This window comes from Sinocyclocheilus grahami, unplaced genomic scaffold (genome assembly GCF_001515645.1).
Source record: "Sinocyclocheilus grahami isolate Dianchi unplaced genomic scaffold, SAMN03320097.WGS_v1.1 scaffold574.1, whole genome shotgun sequence".
NCBI classification, from domain to species: domain Eukaryota; kingdom Metazoa; phylum Chordata; class Actinopteri; order Cypriniformes; family Cyprinidae; genus Sinocyclocheilus; species Sinocyclocheilus grahami.
This window is the reverse complement of record NW_015505753.1, coordinates 427001-445364: the sequence shown is the minus strand read 5'-3', so window position 1 is coordinate 445364 and position 18364 is coordinate 427001. Positions and strand designations below refer to the sequence as shown.

General features: G+C 37.5%; 1 protein-coding gene across 1 annotated transcript in view; it reads left to right on the top strand.

Moving 5' to 3' along the window:
* LOC107556591 (centrosomal protein of 112 kDa-like) overlaps window positions 1–13154 on the top strand; it is a 182007-nt gene extending 168853 nt beyond the window's left edge. The window contains exons 28-29 of the mRNA XM_016239723.1: window positions 6036–6137; window positions 13086–13154. Of these exons, the coding sequence (XP_016095209.1) occupies window positions 6036–6137; window positions 13086–13154 (171 nt within the window). The remainder of the gene's footprint in view (window positions 1–6035; window positions 6138–13085) is intronic.
* Window positions 13155–18364: the final 5210 nt, after the last annotated feature.

Sequence of the window (18364 nt, the reverse complement as noted above, 5' to 3'; positions counted from 1 at the left end):
GATGCACTAAAAACAGAGAAGAAGACTTGGACTATGCGCATAAACCTTATACAAGGTTATACAAACGAACATGGAACAATATATTTATTAATCTGTGTCAATGTTAGTTAATAAAAAGTAGGGATGCACCGATACCACTTTTTCCAGTACTCGCCCGATACGATACTTTTATTTTTGGTACTTGCCGATACAGAGTGCTCAAGGGCACCTCAGTCGTGGTATTGAAGGTGGGAGAGAGCACTGTATATTCACTCTCCCCCACCTACAATCCCTGCCGGTACAAGACTCGAACCCGCAACCTGGGTTACGAGCCAACTCTCTAACCATTAGGCCACGACTTCGGATCCATATGGATTTGCTGTCCACACAAAAACACAAGAGTGGCGTTTTCAGATTTATCCACTCTGGGACCCGGTTTAAAAAAATACCGGTTTCACTCTCCCAAAACACCGAATCCGTTTGGACGAAACGCCTATACGTTACAAAATGTTTGCGTATACAGCTAAACACATCTCCGTGTGGACGGGACCTTATATGACCATTATATTTATGGCCCTTCCAGCCATAAATATGCTATTTGCATTAATGCAATATCAACAGACATTATTTGTGAATGACACTTCCCCAGTATTTGATATTCTGCTCACTCTTTAGTTTGGGGACCAATTCATTAAACTAGTTGTTAAGTTTAGTTATGCGGGTAGGATTAAACACAAAAGAAGATACTTTGGAAAATGTTTCAGTGTTTTTCATACAATAACAATGTCAGGTGACACTAACTTTCATTGTATGGACACAAACAATTGAAACATGCTTTAAAATATCTTCTTTTGTGTTCTGCAGAAGAAAGTAAGTCAGGTTTGGAAGGACATGATGACAGAATTTTCATTTTTGAGTAGCACTAATGAATGGACATTCATGTTTTTATTTATTATTACTATTATTTATTATTATTATTAAGTTGGTGACGTCTTTAGTGGTGTTCGAGAAGACAAGCATCACAGTTGCTCTACCAAATGAGCTTCAGAAACTGTTAATGTCACATCACAACTTTGCTGTTTGAGAAGAGAGCCTTCCAAAGAGAGTATTATTAAAGTGATAACATTGGTATTTTTTAAATAAGAGATTAATAAGTCAAATGTGAGTTGATTTATATTGACAGATAGCTGAGGAAGTGATAGGAAGACCCTGAGACAGCGAAAGAGAGTTCTGATGCTCAGAAAGAAGAATGCCAGAGATTCAGAGACTTTCTTAAAGAAAGATGTAGAAATAGGTTACAAGGGACCATGATAAGACTAAAGAAACAGCAAGATACAAAGTTTAGACATAACCCTAGCATCATGGGGATGAGTTTTGCACATGCAAACACCACTCACACAACAGGTTTTCCTCAGAAAATGTTAACTTAGGCTCCTCGTAGGGCTACTTTGTAAATGAGGACCAAACCTCTTCAAATCACTGACACTGCCAAAGGTGAGGAGTTCAGTTGTTGTGAGGTCCTCCACATACATTAACACCACTACTAGCCAACCCCCCACCAGTCCATTTAGCCATGCTGTTAGCACTCAGATGCTAAGAGCTACTTTCCCCTGGCACATTTTTGCTGCATCTCATGCTGAACTTGTTGCGCAAAGAAAGTTATACGTAAAGGGCTATTAGCCAGACAACACGAAACCGACACATAACGATGTAGTATACATGCCAGACCAACATGTGGCGCTGTAATTCTGCCACAGAGATGCACTAAAAACAGAGAAGAAGACTTGGACTATGCGCATAAACCTTATACAAGGTTATACAAACGAACATGGAACAATATATTTATTAATCTGTGTCAATGTTAGTTAATAAAAAGTAGGGATGCACCGATACCACTTTTTCCAGTACTCGCCCGATACGATACTTTTATTTTTGGTACTTGCCGATACAGAGTGCTCAAGGGCACCTCAGTCGTGGTATTGAAGGTGGGAGAGAGCACTGTATATTCACTCTCCCCCACCTACAATCCCTGCCGGTACAAGACTCGAACCCGCAACCTGGGTTACGAGCCAACTCTCTAACCATTAGGCCACGACTTCGGATCCATATGGATTTGCTGTCCACACAAAAACACAAGAGTGGCGTTTTCAGATTTATCCACTCTGGGACCCGGTTTAAAAAAATACCGGTTTCACTCTCCCAAAACACCGAATCCGTTTGGACGAAACGCCTATACGTTACAAAATGTTTGCGTATACAGCTAAACACATCTCCGTGTGGACGGGACCTTATATGACCATTATATTTATGGCCCTTCCAGCCATAAATATGCTATTTGCATTAATGCAATATCAACAGACATTATTTGTGAATGACACTTCCCCAGTATTTGATATTCTGCTCACTCTTTAGTTTGGGGACCAATTCATTAAACTAGTTGTTAAGTTTAGTTATGCGGGTAGGATTAAACACAAAAGAAGATACTTTGGAAAATGTTTCAGTGTTTTTCATACAATAACAATGTCAGGTGACACTAACTTTCATTGTATGGACACAAACAATTGAAACATGCTTTAAAATATCTTCTTTTGTGTTCTGCAGAAGAAAGTAAGTCAGGTTTGGAAGGACATGATGACAGAATTTTCATTTTTGAGTAGCACTAATGAATGGACATTCATGTTTTTATTTATTATTACTATTATTTATTATTATTATTAAGTTGGTGACGTCTTTAGTGGTGTTCGAGAAGACAAGCATCACAGTTGCTCTACCAAATGAGCTTCAGAAACTGTTAATGTCACATCACAACTTTGCTGTTTGAGAAGAGAGCCTTCCAAAGAGAGTATTATTAAAGTGATAACATTGGTATTTTTTAAATAAGAGATTAATAAGTCAAATGTGAGTTGATTTATATTGACAGATAGCTGAGGAAGTGATAGGAAGACCCTGAGACAGCGAAAGAGAGTTCTGATGCTCAGAAAGAAGAATGCCAGAGATTCAGAGACTTTCTTAAAGAAAGATGTAGAAATAGGTTACAAGGGACCATGATAAGACTAAAGAAACAGCAAGATACAAAGTTTAGACATAACCCTAGCATCATGGGGATGAGTTTTGCACATGCAAACACCACTCACACAACAGGTTTTCCTCAGAAAATGTTAACTTAGGCTCCTCGTAGGGCTACTTTGTAAATGAGGACCAAACCTCTTCAAATCACTGACACTGCCAAAGGTGAGGAGTTCAGTTGTTGTGAGGTCCTCCACATACATTAACACCACTACTAGCCAACCCCCCACCAGTCCATTTAGCCATGCTGTTAGCACTCAGATGCTAAGAGCTACTTTCCCCTGGCACATTTTTGCTGCATCTCATGCTGAACTTGTTGCGCAAAGAAAGTTATACGTAAAGGGCTATTAGCCAGACACAGCACTGCACGATGGCTCCTATTCTCAAAAAGCTGTCTAGCTTTGTATGAAAACCACTCCCACGTTTCCTTTCCCTCACAGATGCCTTTACCTCCCACTCTTTGAGGCAAACATTCATGGCATGTCGACTTCAATTACACGTGGGCCTCCCGATACAGTACGCAGGGCTGCGTCTGCTGTAGTGTGTACTAGTTGTGTTGCATGGAATGTGTATGATGAAGAGGGGTAATTGAGATAAAGTCTTTGGGATCGGAGGCCGGTGGAGAGCAGTACAACATGCTCTTATGAGTCCAGCATCTACCGCTAGATCTCAAGAACCCTCTGGCCAAATACGGTCAGCTAGAGACACTCAGATGTTGTCTCGATAGCCAATGCTATAATTCTTTTGGGGATAAAATCACTCAGACAGGAGTCTCCTCTCACAATGGATCTGGTTTTTAGTTACCAAATGTTAAAGCTCTTTATCATTTTTTTTTTTTTAGGTTTTGTTTTTAGGTTTTTAGTTTTAGTTCATAAGTAAATTGATTGACACATCAACTCAATAACATCAGAGGGCTGTGAGCGAGGGACAATTGGCTAAATGGCAAAGGCCTAGTCTACAGCTCACTGTGGGACGAAAAAAGAACAGACAGCTGTGTTCAGATAATATATACTCTTCCTCTTTGAAGTGGCTTTCAATCCTTTCATTGCACCCCGGAAGATTAATTACAGAAAGCCAGAACAATCAGTTAAATCCACAACAGGAAAATTATTTTTAGGAAAGGCAATCATCTTTCTTGTTGCTCCTCTGTTCCCTCAAACAAGGCGACTATTAAGACATTTTTAACATAAGACGGTGGACAGAGACTGCCAAGGACCTCAGTGTCTGTCTGACACAGTCAGCAGAGAGCCAGACCACCAGACCCATCAAGATCCAGATTAAGACCTAAACCAGATAAAGACCAATACCAGACCTCTTAAGACCAAGACTAGAAATTGTTTTACATTCTCACATTCACTAAACTTGATATGAGACGGTCCATCAGGATGGTGAACACCAAGAAAGACTGGCACATTCAAAACTGCAATACAAAACTACAGAGAATTTAATGTGTACGTTGTTGTTGCTTTTTTAGTCTTTAGTTTAGGGACAAATTCGGTCCTCAGTTTTGACATCACAGTTCGGTATAACACCAGGGGGAAAAACTAAACATAAAATAACTTTTCTAAAAAATTAAACAGTGGTTTACCGAACAAATTGCTCTTTCTTTAAATAAATTCAATTATAATTAAAATTTTCTTAGCGATAAAAATCTACCTCAACTTATGTTCTAAACTATAGGTAGCCCTTTTACATTACTATAAGCCCAAACTTAAATTTATTTGCTATTTAATTTTAAATATAATCATCAACACTCAACTTAAAAAATTGTACGCAAACATGTAAATTGCACATAATCCAGTTTTTAAATTAACTTCTAAACTATAAAATTTCTATTTGTTGTTGAAATATATTCATTTACACAGTGGCTGTCATAACTTGTTTCATAACAAATTTATTTAAGCATACATTAAATAATGAACACATCACTAACAGGTAAAGTAAAATATATAAGTCTAATATTCCGCAAAATGCTCTCCTCTAGACTTAATTTCTTTAGCGAAGTAACAAACTGTGGACACTGATGACTTGCCTGCCTGAGGTTAATGAAATGCTACCAGACATTTTGTTTTGACGTCTTTCCGCAATTGGAAGACTGATTGAATGATTACATGAGGCATGAGATGTTCATTTCGTGTTAAAACTAGTAGTAAAGAGGATGTAGATATAGTTGTTGTTTTTTTTAGTGGCGTGTCATCTGTGTGACACAAATCTCGATAACACTTTAGATCAGGTAACACTATTCACTATTAACTAGTTGCATATTAGTATTCATATTACTAGCATATATTAATGTTTTATTCTGCATGAACATATTCTACATCCTTTACCACGACCCAATACCTAAACATAACTACTGCAAACCTTACTTACTATCAATAAGCAGCAAATTAGGAGTTTATTGAGGGAAAACTCTTACTTAATTATTTATGAATATGTGTTCCTGTTCCCTAATCTAAAGTGTTACCCAAGTTTCTGTTAATGAACACTGCAGAATGCAAGGCACTGAAAATAACCAGACATGGCATAACAACCAACTTGTTCTCCATATAAAGATACTGTATGCAGTCATTTGTGTAATTGTGTGTACCAAACCAAAAGACCTGTATCAGTTCAGTTCGTAATGTACAACTGCAGCATTAACCATGGTACTGATGTCTATGTAACAGATGAAATGTAGACAGTCTGGCCTCAGAAAAGGCATAGTTTTCTCTTTTCTTTAAAAGGGGCTCTCAGACATGACCTTGCTGTATCCTCAGTGCAACACGTCTTCTCCATTCCTCAGTTTGGTGACAAAAAGTGTTTCTCTGCTTGAGTGTGTGTAGGAAGAGGAGAAACTTGCCAAAGTTGTATGTTCAGTGTATAGTCTGCACTTGCTAGACAGACAGGCTTAGTTAGCAGTACTCTTGCTGCAGCTTTAGTTTACCGAGAACTGACCACAGTGTCTGACAGTCTGATTTTTTAAACTCTTCCCCTCTCTCCTTGTGTAGATCACACACGTCCGTCAGGAGTATGAGTCGAAGATCAAAGGCCTGATTCCCGCAGAGCTGCAGCAGGAGCTGGAGGACACCATCACCTCGCTGAAGTCACAGGTGATCAAACAAATACACACGCCACAAGAGCTCCCACTGGACACACATAAACAAATATATGTTAGTGTTTTAATTTATTTTTGTAAGGCAGGTCAGAAAAACCACTAGCACAGGCACATCTGGACATTGCATCATTTCATATAAATGGACTCGACCGCAACAGATTCATAAACACACCTGGAGCACTTATATATACAGGATTATGTGCATTATAGAATGGATAGTTCTAGTCCTTGATGCTGATTGGTCATTGCCAGTGGTTTATTCGTGATACTGCTTCAGCAAGCTACTGCTTATGTCTGCACAGTACTCATAGATTATTGTTATTTTGGTAACACTTTGGTATAGTTGCTTATTAGCATGCCTGTTTTTAACATATTGGCTGTTTATTAGTACTTATAAAGCACGTATTCTGCATGACCATATTCTACATCGCTAATCCTATCCAATACCTAAACTTAACAACTGCCTTACTAACTATTAATAAGCAGCACATTAGTCGTTTTTTTAAAGGTGGGGTAAGCGATTTCTGGTAGCCAATGTTGACATTTGAAATCACCAAAACAAACACGGCCCTACCCCAAAAGGGTCTCGCCCCTATTTTGATAGCTCCGCCCCACACATACGTTCACAAACCAGGCTAGTTCTGTGAAACAAAGCAAAACCAATGTTACACCGTGTCTACACCGAACACGAGTGGCGTGGCGCGACAAAATACTATAGAACTCATTATAATCAGTGATGCTGTCTACACTGGATGCGGCGCAGCGCGACACGACAAATCCCCGACAGAAAACTGCTGCTGCGTTCTATTCATGACGTATTGACACAAATTTCAAATGATTTTAAAAGGTCGCTTTGTGACGTCCAGTGTGCTAGACAGACTTTAGCTGTTGCGGCGCAGACACGGTGTTACTCACCTATCGAGAAGAAACAAAGCAACCTCGGTGTCCGATCGCAGGCCTCCGCTCCTTGAGTTCTCTCCAGCGCTGGAAAGCTGATCCGATATTTACACGGGTCCTACTTCTTGCCTTATTGCCTTAAGTCTTCTTTTGTTCCGCACACGTTTTCCTCTTTTGTTTTGTTTTTCCACCATCTCTATCCTTCTGTCGCTCGGCTCCTGTGCACTGAACGCTCTCTACTCCACATCATGAGTAGACACGCCCCTTACTGCTGATTGGCTACAAGTTTGTTTTGCTAGTCGGCCCGAATCAGTTTTCTAAAGCGTTTTTGAAAAATCGCTTACCCCACCTTTAATGGTTTGTTAATAGCGAGAATTTGACCTTAAAGTGGCCATTATTTTGATGCAAAGCAACTATGGGGTAAGCGAAAATAAATGCATTGAGTGGTGCATCAGCATTCGGAAAGGTGTTTATTTTTGTTAAAGAAAATCAACAGAGAATGTTTTAAAAAATGATTAACGTGTGAAAAGGGAGATAAAATATCCAACTGCAAGGGGAACCCACTGACTGGACGCTGGCAGATTTGATTGGTGACCCTGCTTCCTGCAAGCAGTCCGGGGAAATGACTCGGCAGCCAGGGAATTGCATAAGTACGTCAGTCATTATCGCAAAATAAACACAGACAGTTTGATTAGTATGTGACGTATTTTAACTGATACCGATATGGATTCTTACATCTCAAAATCTTTTAGTCTATGCTGTTTTCTGTTAATGCGTGAACAAAACTTCACTAAACATTCAGTAAAAATATGTTTAATTCAGTGTTACTTGGTGTTTCTTTGTAATTATTTGTGAAATTTACAAGCAATTTTGATCACACTTTTTATTTTAAGGTCCAACTCTCGATATTAACAAACCATTAACTACAACTTTTGCTTCAATAAACTCCTAATTTACTGCTTATTAATAGTTAGTAAGGTAGTTGTTAAGTTTAGGTATTGGGAAGGATTAGTGATGTAGAATGTGGTCATGTAGAATATGTGCTTTATAATTACTAATAAACAGCCAATATGTTAATAATAGGCATACTGATAAGCAACTAGTTAATTGTAAGAATTGGTCCCTATACTAAAGGGTTACCGCAATTTCTAAAAAAAAAAAAATTACACCTGTTTTTTTCAGGACAGTGTACTGTTTAACATATTCATTATGTTTTTACTTAACATTTGTTTAAATAAATCTGTCATTAAAACAAGTGTTTTGTTACAGCCACCATTTAAATGTTTATATAACAAAAAATTTGAGCAGAAACATTAAAAAGTTTATGTAAAAACCACCTCAAGTGCAATTTAAATGATTGTACAACTCATTTTTTATTTAAGCGTTGACGATTAAATAAATTTTATTAAATAACTGATTATTAAATGTATTTTATTTTTGCTTTTGGTTTTCAGCTAAATTAAAACTTTAATTTTCGTGTTGGTGTTTCAGTAAAAAGTTAATTATTTTTTTTATTCGTAAACGACAGTACAGTACAGTTAAGAGGTACAATGTAAGAAGAACCCTGTGATAGACCGGCCATCCATCCATGTTGTTTTCCTGTCTACGGCCCGAGACGTTAAGAGAGGCTCCAGCATTCCTGTGACCATACACAGGACAAGCAGTTTAGAAGTAAAGAAGCAGGACCATAAAGACACCTCATGTCACTGAAAGTCTCCTCATTGCCTGCAATTGACAAAACACAACAGCCAGTGGTTTACATAAATGCTTCTTCAAACAACTTATCCCAGCCTGGCTACAATTAACTAATTCTGGCCACATAACCCTCTCTTTTCTTAACATGATGAGTACCCGCTTGTCCAGATCATAGTACTTCTGGTCTTAGTTCTTCAGCAGCGGAATCGACTCCCAACAGCTATGAGAACAACTAACATCCCAACCACATCCAAAACAAAGCTTGAAGACTCAGCTGCCCTAGACCTTACACGCTAAACACATAAATCGCTGAAAAAAAACAACCCAGGCTCATTGGAAATACGTGACTCTGGCTACATTTCTGCAAAACTGCAAAAAAGTACCTACAGGTGCATCTCAATAAATTAGAATGTCGTGGAAAAGTTCATTTATTTCAGTAATTCAACTCAAATTGTGAAACTCGTGTATTAAATAAATTCTATGCTCACAGACTGAAGTAGTTTAAGTCTTTGGTTCTTTTAATTGGGATGATTTTGGCTCACATTTCACAAAAACCCACCAATTCACTATCTCAACAAATTAGAATACTTCATAAGACCAATAAAAAAAAACATTTTTAGTGAATTGTTGGCCTTCTGGAAAGTATGTTCATTTACTGTACATGTACTCAATACTTGGTAGGGGCTCCTTTTGCATGGTCCACTGTGTTTTCTGAAGTCCACTGTCAACGCAGCCGTCTACCAGGAAATTTTAGAGCACTTCATGCTTCCTTCTGCTGACAAGCTTTATGGAGATGCTGATTTCATTTTCCAGCAGGACTTGGAACCTGCCCACACTGCCAAAAGCACCAAAAGCTGGTTCAGTGACCATGGTGTTACTGTGCTTGATTGGCCTGCAAACTCGCCTGACCTGAACCCCATAGAGAATCTATGCGGTATTGTCAAGAGGAAGATGAGAGACACCAGACCCAACAATGCAGATGACCTGAAGGCTGCTATCAAAGCAACCAGGGCTTCCATTACACCTGAGCAGTGCCACAGGCTGATTGTCTCCATGCCACGCCGCACTGATGCACTGATTCATGCATTCACAATTTGAGTTGAATTACTGAAATAATTGAACTTTTCCACGACATTCTAATTTATTGAGATGCACCTGTATATACATTTCAATGGACTTTCCAGCTGAAATGAACACTAGAGGCAGTAAAACCACCAACTTTTCTTCCTTTTCACGCATGATTACAGGGGCAGGTTATTGATTAATAAAGACTTGTTTTCACATTGTTCCTTGCACAGTACTATTTATAGCCTCAAATAACTTTTACCATAGTGTGTGATTTGTAAACTAATACATTTGCATCAAATATCCAGCTCTATATATGTGACCCTGGACCACAAAACCAGTCTTAAGTCGCTGGGGTATATTTGTAGCAATAGCCGAAAATACATTGTATTGGTCAAAATTATAGATTTTTATTTTATGGCAAAAATAAGTAGGAAATTAAGTAAAGATCATGTTCCATGAAGATATTTTGTAACTTTCCTACTGTAAATATATTAAAACTTATTTTTTGATTAGTAATATGCATTGCTAAGAACTTCATTTGGACAGCTTTAAAGGCGATTTTCTCAATATTTTGATTTTTTTTTGCACCCTCAGATTCCAGATTTTCAAATAGTTGTATCTCGGCCAAATATTGTCCTATCCTAACAAACCATACAGCAATGGAAAGCTTATTTATTCATTTTTGTTTTGAAAAATTGACATTTAAGACTGGTTTTGTGGTCCGGGTCACATATATGGTTGTCTTCTGTAATAAAGCATAGTGCTGCATTTGCGATGTGGGGTACGAGTCCTGTAAAACACGAGTCACAACACTCCAGAAAAAAGCTTAGCGCACATAGAAGTGTGCTAAAATGGCATGGTTGCGTCAGCAAATTCTTCTTTATCTCATGTTTGCTTTGTTAAGATTATCGGTTAGGTTTAGGGTAGGGATTCGTGTAGTTATTTACACTATAACTATACACTATACACTTTATCGCCACTTATCGGACATTTCATTTCCAGACTGCCATGACATATGCATTAACCAACATAATAAACTGTTGGCACAGTTACCTTTAACTGTTTTGGAGAAAATTGAACATGCTATTTGGTGGCAGTCAAAGAAGATTTAATTTTGAAACAGCTGTGAAACATGCTACAGGCAACTTCATATCATTTTGCAAATATGTATCCACAAGCAGGGTTTTTTCCATAACACTGGGATATAATTTAAACCGCTTATTGTGGGCATGTTACCTGAAAAGTGCAGTGAAATGTACCCGGAACAATGTATTTCAAGTTTTGCAGAAATGTAGCCACATATAGGAGTCACATATTTCCAATGGGTTGCAAAAAACAGTGAAGCATTTGTGAAGCAGTGAGATCTTATTGCATTTGCCATTGTTTGGGGCTTCCGCTTTGAAATTAAGGTCTAGTTTCAGTGTTCTGTATATTATGAGCACTAACAAATCAAAATTACAGTAAGACTTTAGAATAGGGAACACATATTTACTAAGAGTTTTCCCTGAACAAACTCCTTATTTGCTGCTTATTAGTTAGGTAGTTGTTAAGTTTAGTATGGGATCGGATTAAGGGATCTAAACTATAATCATGCAGAATAAGGCATTAATATGTGCTTTATAAGCACTAATAAACAGCTAATATGCTAGTAATAGGTATGCTAATAAGCAACTAGTTAATAGTGAGAATTGGTCCTTAAAATAAAGTGTTACCCAAATTACAGACCCAGCACATTAGTTCTACTGTAAATGATAAAGCATTTGATGGTTTCTGTATCATTTGTTTTATAGTCTCCAAGCCACTCTTAAAAGTCAAACGTTGTTGATGTGTGGAGTGCATTTTACACCAAAACTCGAACACAAGCTAGGTTTTCAGCCCCTCGTATGAAGTCCTGCACCTCTGTGCTTGTGATCAGTCCGCTTCACTTCAGTACCTCCACATTTGATGTCTTGTATGCCATCGCAGCTTCCTGTCCCTCATCTAATAATGCCGAGCAGTCAGACTTCACGTCTTTGAACTCAAGTGGCTCTTGTTTATTTGGTTTCTTGGGAAGGGGAGGGGGGTAACAAGTCCTGCAAGTTCCTCCATAGACATGGATCTAATTTGGCCACGGGTCTTTGAAGTCTCTGGTCCAGTTCATCTCCTTATGTGCAATTACACCAGCCAACCACATTAATACAGGCTTCAAGGGCTCCGGCCAGGGTCTTATTAGTTACAGTCAGCCTTGTTCTACACGAGTCTTCTGCAAGAGCATTTTTTAAACATTTCAAATCTAAACAATAGTCCCTCTTTGTCAGGCATGATCCGGGGGCCCCTCAAACAACATTTCGAGATCACAGTTCAAAGCCCCGGCGCACGCCTCTGAATAGCTCCGACTAGATTCTTTCAGAATCGCAGCCACAGCTCTGTGATCTGATATGTTTATGCATTGTAATTGGTGACCAGCATGGCCTCCTCTGTCCTTGAATATTTCGAGTATTGCACATAGCAGTGCATTATTTTAACAAAACCAGTGGCCGTTTAGGAATCTAACCATAGTCATTCTTTTCAGAGTCAGAGGCATGCATTTGCAAGGATGGTAACATTAGATTTGCTCTGCGGTTTGCTTTGTGTATCTTGGTTTCCAGGAAAATCGTCGCAGAACAATGTACATTCTTTTCAGGCTCGTGCAAAATTAAAAAAGCCAGAATCAACCAAGTATATTTTTTATGAGAAGCTATTTTCATAAAGAATCACATTTGCTCGCAGCGGAGCTACGGTTGCTGTATTGACATACATTTTTGCTACTCACTATTGTTACACAATAGCACATGGTAAAAGCAATTGTGGGGTTGCATGAATCATATGTATTTTTTTTTCACTGATAGTAGGCTGATAAAGTTTCTGAACTCCCAGTGGGTGTCATTGATGTGTTAATGTATTCATCTGATTGAGGTCAAAAAGTTGTGAAAGTTCTGAATGAGCCGTTTTTAGTAAATGCTCTTTTATAGGCTGGGAGGACATTTGGAGTTCTGAGCATTACAGTATGTTTTAATAGCACATTGAAGTCTTTTATTTCCAAAGATCAAGGACAATTCAGATTCTCATGGCATGAGCCCTTTAAAAGTAGAGTACATTGATCTGGTCTGACAGTTTGGCCTAACAGTTGTGGGTTTACCATTCAGAATCATGTGGGCTGCTTATATATTAATTTCTGTTGAGCTCATACTCTTCACCAGAGAACTAGCCCATAATGCTCTGGGAATGCTTGCACGTGTAGATGATTTTGCTGTTTATTCTGCAGGTCAGCTTCCTGCAGAAGAGAGCGTCAGTCTTACAGGAGCAGCTAGATGCTAGTCACATCAGGAGGTGAGGACCTGGACATGCTTTCACACACACAATTAATCCAGCTTCATGTCAGCTGTGCATTGTCTATTTATATATGCACTCATGTTTTAAAATGCACAGGCATTTGTGCTCTGTCAGAATGATTGTCCACAAATATGACAAGCACGCAAGACACCCCTCTGCTATCTCTGTCCAAGTTTGCAGTATAGAAACACTGTAATTACTGATAGACAAAAGGACCAACTGCAGTTTGTTTTTACAGGCCGTTTAGAGATCATACAAAGTAAACCTGTGAAATCTGATGCCAAAATGCTGCATAACAGTCTGATTGGAGCTTGTGGTGTTCATAATTGCTTTCAGTCACACTTTATTTTAAGGTCCAATTCTTGCTGTTAACAAACCATTAATTATGACTTTTGTCTCAATAAACTCCTAATTTGCTGCTTATTAATAGTTAGTAGGGTAGTTGTTAAATTTAGGTATCGGGTAGGATTAGTGATGTAGAATATGGTCATGCAGTATATGTGCTTTATAAATACTAATAAACAGCCAATATGTTAATAATAGGCATGCTTATAAGCAACTAGTTAATAGTGAGATTTGGTCCCTTTACTAAAGTGTTACCGTAGTTTTATTAGATGGTCAGTGAACAGACTGTGGATGTGTTGACTGAGCCTGAGACCATCACCAGACCAGCTTCATAATAAAAAGACCATGTGAACTATAACCCCCCCTCCTTTTGATAAGAGTGGAATAAACAACCAGTGTCATGTGTCAGATGTGGCCGCTGGTTGATGCTCATTTCCTCTTTCACTCTAATTGTTAACTGGTTACTGATTAAATAGTGTCTGCTGGTGCAGCCTGAGAAAGAGCAAGCATTCCATACAGGTTTCTGTCTGTCCACGTTCACACCTGGTATTAACATCCGTTTTTTGCTATATACAGGTGTAAACACTCTGTACCAGTGTTAGCCAATGCAGTCCCTTCACTGGTTACCATTACAAAAAAAAAAAAAAAAACTCCTATCGGTAGTAAAATAACACAGTCTTTAAAAAGTTTGAAATTGCCTCTGAAATCTGAGAGACTACATTCAGTTGAAATTTTTCCCACTTTCTTGTTTTATACTAAGAGTGATAAACTCACAGTCATATAATGAGTAATGTATCTAGTGACAAAATCAGGAGACTGATCTTAGTAGCAGGTGTAAACAGTGGTGGGTCTCATCTGACAACCCGAGAGGGATTTTAAAGGTATAGTTCACCCAAAAAAGGAAAATTCTGTCATTAGTTACTCACCCTCATGTCGTTCCAAACCCATAAGACCTTCATTCATCTTCGGAACCCAAATTACATTTACATTTAGTCATTTAGCAGACGCTTTTATCCAAAGCGACTTACAAATGAGGACAATAAAAGCAGACAAAACTAACAAAAGAGCAACAATATATAAGTGCAAATGGCAAGTCTCGGTTAGCCTAACGCAGTACACGTAGCAAGGTGTATATATATATATTTATTATACACACACACAAAGAAAAACAAGTAGATAGAATAGAAAAAATAGAAAGCTAGTGTTTGTTTGTTTTTTTGTTTTTTAAATAAAAAAAGAAGATAAATATAGATAAAGTAGAATTAAAATAGAATAGAAAGTGTTAGAGTTAGAGGGTCAAATAAAGGTGGAACAGATGTTTTTTAGTCGTTTCTTGAAGATGGTTAAGGACTGCTCGGATTGGAATCTGCTCAGATTGAGTTGGGCAGGTCATTCCACCAGGAGGGAACAGTTAAGGAAAAAGTCTGTGAAAGTGATTTTGTGCCTCTTTGGGATGGCACAATAATACGCCGTTCACTTGCAGAACGCAAGCTTCTAGAGGGCACATAACTCTGAAGTAATGAATTTAGGTAAATGGGTGCAGAGCCAGTGGTGGTTAAATTAAGATATTTTTGATGAAATCCGAAAGCTCTCTGAACCTCCCATAGACAGCAACACAACTACCACGTTCAAGGTCCAGAAAGATAATAATAAGGACATCGATAAAAAATAGTCCATGTGAACCAATAGTGGTTCAACCGTGATTTTATGAAGCTACGAGAATACTTTTTGTCTGCAAAGAAAACCAAAATAATGACTTTATTCAACAATTTCTTCTCTTCCGTGTCAGTCTTCGACCTGCGTTCACGAGAGTATCATGACGCATGCGTGTGTTTAAGTGATTTTGATCAGAATATTATAGACATGCTGGACTATAATATAATTTCACATTTCTCTCTTTTTCACTTTCTGAGCAAGTTTCCATCTACTTTGTGCACTGTTCTGTTATAAGTGAAACTGTGTCAAAATTAAGCTAAGTATAAAATTTGCTGTCTCCAGCCTGTTTCCATCCAATGTAATGGTGCGTGTAATAACGTCATTCTTTAAGAAAAATGAATTGGTGTATATGTTTAGGCGTATCAAAAATTAAAATAAGAAACAAGCTTTAAAGGGAGCAACATACAGGCATTTTAGGAATTAACACAGAATTTATGCAGTAAAAAAACACTTTATAGTGACCAATTCTCACTATTAACTACTAGCATTTTGGCTGTTTATTAGTACTTATAAAACACATATTATTCTGCATGACCATATTTTAGATGCCTTAATTCTACATGATACCTAAACTTAACTATCTTACTAACTATTAATAAGCAGCAAATTATGAGTTTATTGAGACAAAAGTCATAATTAATAGTTAGTTACTAGTGAGAATTGGTCCCAAGCTAAAGTGTGACCAAAGATTGTGTTGTGAAATTTTAATGATAGTCAGCATTTCCATCTGCTGCATCAGTAAATATTTTGATGCGCTGAATCGGTTTCCGCAAAACTCCTTGGATGGAAACTTGGGTATACTGACAGCGAGCTGTTTTAGCACTAATGCAACGCAATGAAGAGGTTGCGCATTATGTGCGTTTTTATTTATGTGTTTTATGATTCTGTTTTTGTGATGAGTAGTTTTTGTAGTTATGATAATAATGATATAAAATACTGGGAAGTACAGTTTGGTATAATGTTTGGTATTATATATATTATATATTGGTAACAATATAATGGTCCTGTGGTGTGATCTTTAAAAATATGCTTGAGGCTTGGATATGTTGTTTTAAAAAAATGTGTAATGCACTAGTTAAAAACCATGTTTCATTCAACACATCATAATCACAATCCCTGTGTCTCTCTCTCTCTCTCTCTCTCTCGCTGTATAGGCAGTGGATGATATCAGGCCATTCATTTATGTCCTCATGCAGACTTGTAAAGCAAGCCCTTCCTGATACACACGCGACCATCCTCATCCTCACTCACCGCTGTTTTCATGCTGCACTCGTCTGATGTGCCACTTTTTTAAGCCATATTTATGTACCAAGTCATTGTATTTATTTTGTTTTGGTTGTTGTTGTTGGATTCGTTGTTAATTATAATGTTCGTCTATTTTTTATTATCATCATTATAATTAAATATGACATTGTTTCGCAAAACCCCTGACTTTGCGTTGTTGTTGGCTTCAGTTAAAGGTGAATCTGTGATTTCTGTGCTACTAGTAGAGCTAAATGGAATTGCAGAAATAATAAGCATGAGAAACAAGTTTCCCAAACACTTCCACCTCGATCTGTCATCTGGCAAACGACTGGTCCCGCCCCAAACTCACACAACTGACTGAGTCAGAAGTTGACATGTCAGGCTGCTCAAACAGTCACAGTGTTTACACTCTTCAAGAAGACAAACTACAGCACTGGCTTACTCACACTGACTCTACATGTTAACCAGTATTTCAGCACAGACAGTTATACACATCAGCTTTAATAGCATTATTTAACAGTAGGATCCATGTGGCTGTCATTTGCCTCTGGATCTCTTCTATTGTAAAGTATTATTTGTATATATTTAAAAATTGCATTTTTAGCTGCGGTGGCAAATCCCAGTTTTTAGCAGCCACTACCCTGTTATATTGCAAATATTGTTTAAAGTTGGCATGAAACAGAATTTGCGACCAAATTTACTTCTGATTTTTTTGACGTATTTCTGGGTGATTTGGCTCATCGAACAGGAAAAAAGTGCAGGCCATGAATGGAGGCAGATAAGAGTCTTACAAACATCAGTCATATCACAGGAACATGTGCTGTTTTGATTAAAGATGAGCTTAAAAATCATACAGAACGATATTTTTTCTGCTGATTTGATATTCAAGAAACTTTTCTGATTATTGAGTCAGTCTCAAAATATGGTGTCAAACCTGTACCTTGACCTTTGAGTTACACTATAAAAATATCTATAGTCAAGAAACACCATGTATAAGGCATCATTTCATAACATAAAAGTTTATAGTGTTTATCTGGTACACCACTTCTGACATTTCCAGTTGTTGATTTGTTTATTTGTAATCCGTTTCTTTTCCAAGGTAAAGCATAAGTGCAAGGTCTAACAGTTGTGCAAAAAGAACATGCAAATAACTAAAGATATTAACAAGTTCAGAAGAATGGTTCTTGTACTTTTATCGATCAATGTTAAATACTATTTTAAAAATACAAAATACTATAGAAATGTACATTCAAACTCGGAGGCTTTTCAGGTGTGCACATAATGATTTTCCCACTAAAAAAAAAAAGGTTTAAAAACGTCTTTACTTTTTTTATGTTTCCGTTTAAATTCATTGGCGTTCTTTGTTCACGTGAAACGTTCATTTAAAAAAAAAAAAGTCATAATTTACTGATTACAGTCTCATCAGATGTAAGTTTGCGATAATTTTAATATATATCAAAACATTTTTATAAGAATTTGTGACTGGTGTTACAATCATGTTTTAATAATGCTTTGTTAACAACTTTACAGTAAATACTTCTCACTTTAGATTAGGTCACGGAAAATAGGAAAATGTCATTAATTTTGTGCTTTTTAATTGTGTGTGGATGGATGGATGGATGGATGGATTTCTGTGATGGGTTTTAAATTACCATACCACCTACACTAAACCTAACCGACAGTGTTAACAAAAACAAAAGAGCAATAAAAACATTTGCTGAAGCTATTTTAGCTTCCATATACAAGACTTTGGTTCTTTTTTGTGGAGTGTTCATGTTTCACCAGACTTCTACCAAAGTGCTCCACAAGTGCAACGCCGTACCAGGTGAGCTTCAGGCAAAATGAGTGAAAAAGTAATATATACTGTATATGGAGCCGATTATATGATGCAAACATTAAAATGTA